Consider the following 2,395-nt stretch of genomic DNA (forward strand, 5'->3'; position numbering starts at 1 on the left):
TATATATATATATATATATATATATATATATATATATATACACACACACACACACACATATATATATATTCTTCAGTTTGGTTTTAGATCCTCTGTCAGCTGCTTAGAATCTAAATTCTTTATGCTTTTTCTTTGTATTACAACATAAATGAATAATTTAGCAGGGCTGAATGAGGGGAAAGTACATAACATAAATTGCTGGCATCAAGAATTAAGTTAAATTGTATTAATATTTATAACATAAAAGAAGTTATTGCTTAAAATATCCATGGATTTAAAATACAATTTTATGTATAAAAATGAAGAAAGTAGATTTCAATGTGTTATTAATACATGTATAATTAGTTGTTAAAACCAATTTGTTCATCTGAGATGTGTCTTGTGTATGACATTTTTTTTCGATAAAATACTCTAGCCTCTATTTCTTTTTCTAGCTATTCTTATCCTACCATGGAGCAACTTGCTGATGCTGTCCACCATGTTGTTGAGCATTACAAGTAAGTGTTGTTTCTTTTTCTTATTAATGGTGTGTGACTATTTTAAATAATACTTCCTTATTTCTCTTTTATTTTATTATTCAAATTGGACTCCAGTTGATACCATTATAACATTTTTTTTTAGCTCAGAATAATTACAGTTTTTTTTTTTATGTTTCACTCCTTACAAGTGTTGTTGTAGCAATAGATACAATGATGATATATAATGCTGTGTAACAATTTTATTTTTTTTTGGTCAATAAATGTTATTTCCTATTTACTTCTGTTTAGAAATCTAAACAAATGACTATTATTCCCTTCAAACTTTGCTTTTGTGACCAGGACATCAATGTTTTGAAACTGGCCTGTTTTCCATTACATTCCAGACAGATTCAGTGCTGAATTGCTGAAGTAGAAATATCGTTATAACAAATATTCTGCCCAGGACCATAGATTTGCTTGTCAGTTGTTTGTCTGTAACCACTTGTGCATGTCCCTTAATGGCTGACAATATGTGCATCTATGATCATGAGCAGGAGTGGTGGGGAGCATCATAACCATGTGTTGAGAGGAATTCTTTGGGGTTTGAATAATTGTAACAAAAACAAAATTTGACGGAAATATTAGCCATTTTTTTCATACTGTTTAGGAGTAAGCAAATAGGAAATGACAGTTGCTACCCAAAGACAGAAATTGTATTACACAGCATAATGCAACAGATATAGTAATGATGGCAACATTTGATTTTGCTAGTTGTCAAATACGTTGTCATGGTCATAGCTGGACTAGAGTTACACTATATATTTTCTCATGATGTGATTGTGGCTGAAACAAGGCAAAATCCATCCCTCCATCCATTTATTCATTCATTCAATAATGTTACAGTTGGCTAGGTTAATGTGATTTAGCCAATGTTACTGATGGAAGATGAATGCTTTAATGCTGTCACCAACATTACTCTGTGCATTTGATGAAAACCTCTTTTAATTATAGAGACTGTTTGCAGGAGTAGTATTTAGGGACTGTAGGAAAATGTATACTATTAGAATACAATACTGTTAGCAGCATGAACGCTGTGTACTTGATAAATAGCACACTCGATTTAACCCTTTTGTTATCATATTTCTGTTGAAATACTCTTTGTTTCAATTAATTTTGAAACCAATGAAGAATTTATTAAAGTCATTGTGTCCTTATTGAATTTGTGTTTGGAATATAAATTAACATTAAATTCTGGTTGGAGACTTCAATTTAGATCATTTTAAAACAGTGGATTTGTATCATAGGATTATTGTTGGTCTCTGGCAAGTTAGCATCAAAAGGGTTTAGTGTGTGGCTCAAATCTTCTCAAGCAAGAGCTTGGCTTGAAGAAAGATAAACTCCATCAATCCCAGAAACTCCTCCATGGAAGACACATAGTCCATCTCACCTGTGTCAGAAGTCATAATCCCTGGCAACTTCAGTGTGCACATCTCTCTTTGTCTATAATCAAAATGTTACTCTACCAATATTAACTGTTGTTGTAGTGCCATTCTTGAGTATTATCTGCAACAAGTTTCTTAAGTCTAAACGTATATCTGACAGGCACACTGTCACTTCTAAAACCTGGTCATAAATGTTTCTTACCAAACTGGAATAATTTTGGTCATTACCTAGATAAGGCTTTCCACTTCAACCTGCGAAATAACCTTGGACTCTGAAGGCTTTCCACTTCAACCTGCGAAACAACCTTGGACTCTGTCGTCACTTTGCCCTTGAGTTAGAAAAATAAAAAGGGAAAGAAAAGATTGATGCAAGGGAAGAAACTCTTCATTGGACTTAAAATAAACTTAAGGTTGTTGCTTGACAATATCAAAACATTGACTCAGACAATGCATTAGCTAATCATCATACCCTCCCTCCCCCTCCCCTCCCCTCCC

The 2,395-nt window shown here is 32.9% G+C and overlaps 1 protein-coding gene across 9 annotated transcripts in view; it reads left to right on the forward strand.

The window, feature by feature from the left end:
- The window catches only part of LOC106868390 (protein NDRG3), a 140,985-nt gene that overhangs the window by 91,852 nt on the left and 46,738 nt on the right, over positions 1–2,395 (forward strand). For all 9 annotated transcript variants that reach the window (XM_052970624.1, XM_052970616.1, XM_052970605.1 and 6 more), the window contains one exon: positions 435–497. In XM_052970624.1, coding sequence (XP_052826584.1) covers positions 435–497 — 63 coding nt within the window. The remainder of the gene's footprint in view (positions 1–434; positions 498–2,395) is intronic.

This window comes from Octopus bimaculoides, chromosome 1, assembly GCF_001194135.2.
Source record: "Octopus bimaculoides isolate UCB-OBI-ISO-001 chromosome 1, ASM119413v2, whole genome shotgun sequence".
In the NCBI taxonomy this organism is placed as follows: Eukaryota; Metazoa; Mollusca; class Cephalopoda; order Octopoda; family Octopodidae; genus Octopus; species Octopus bimaculoides.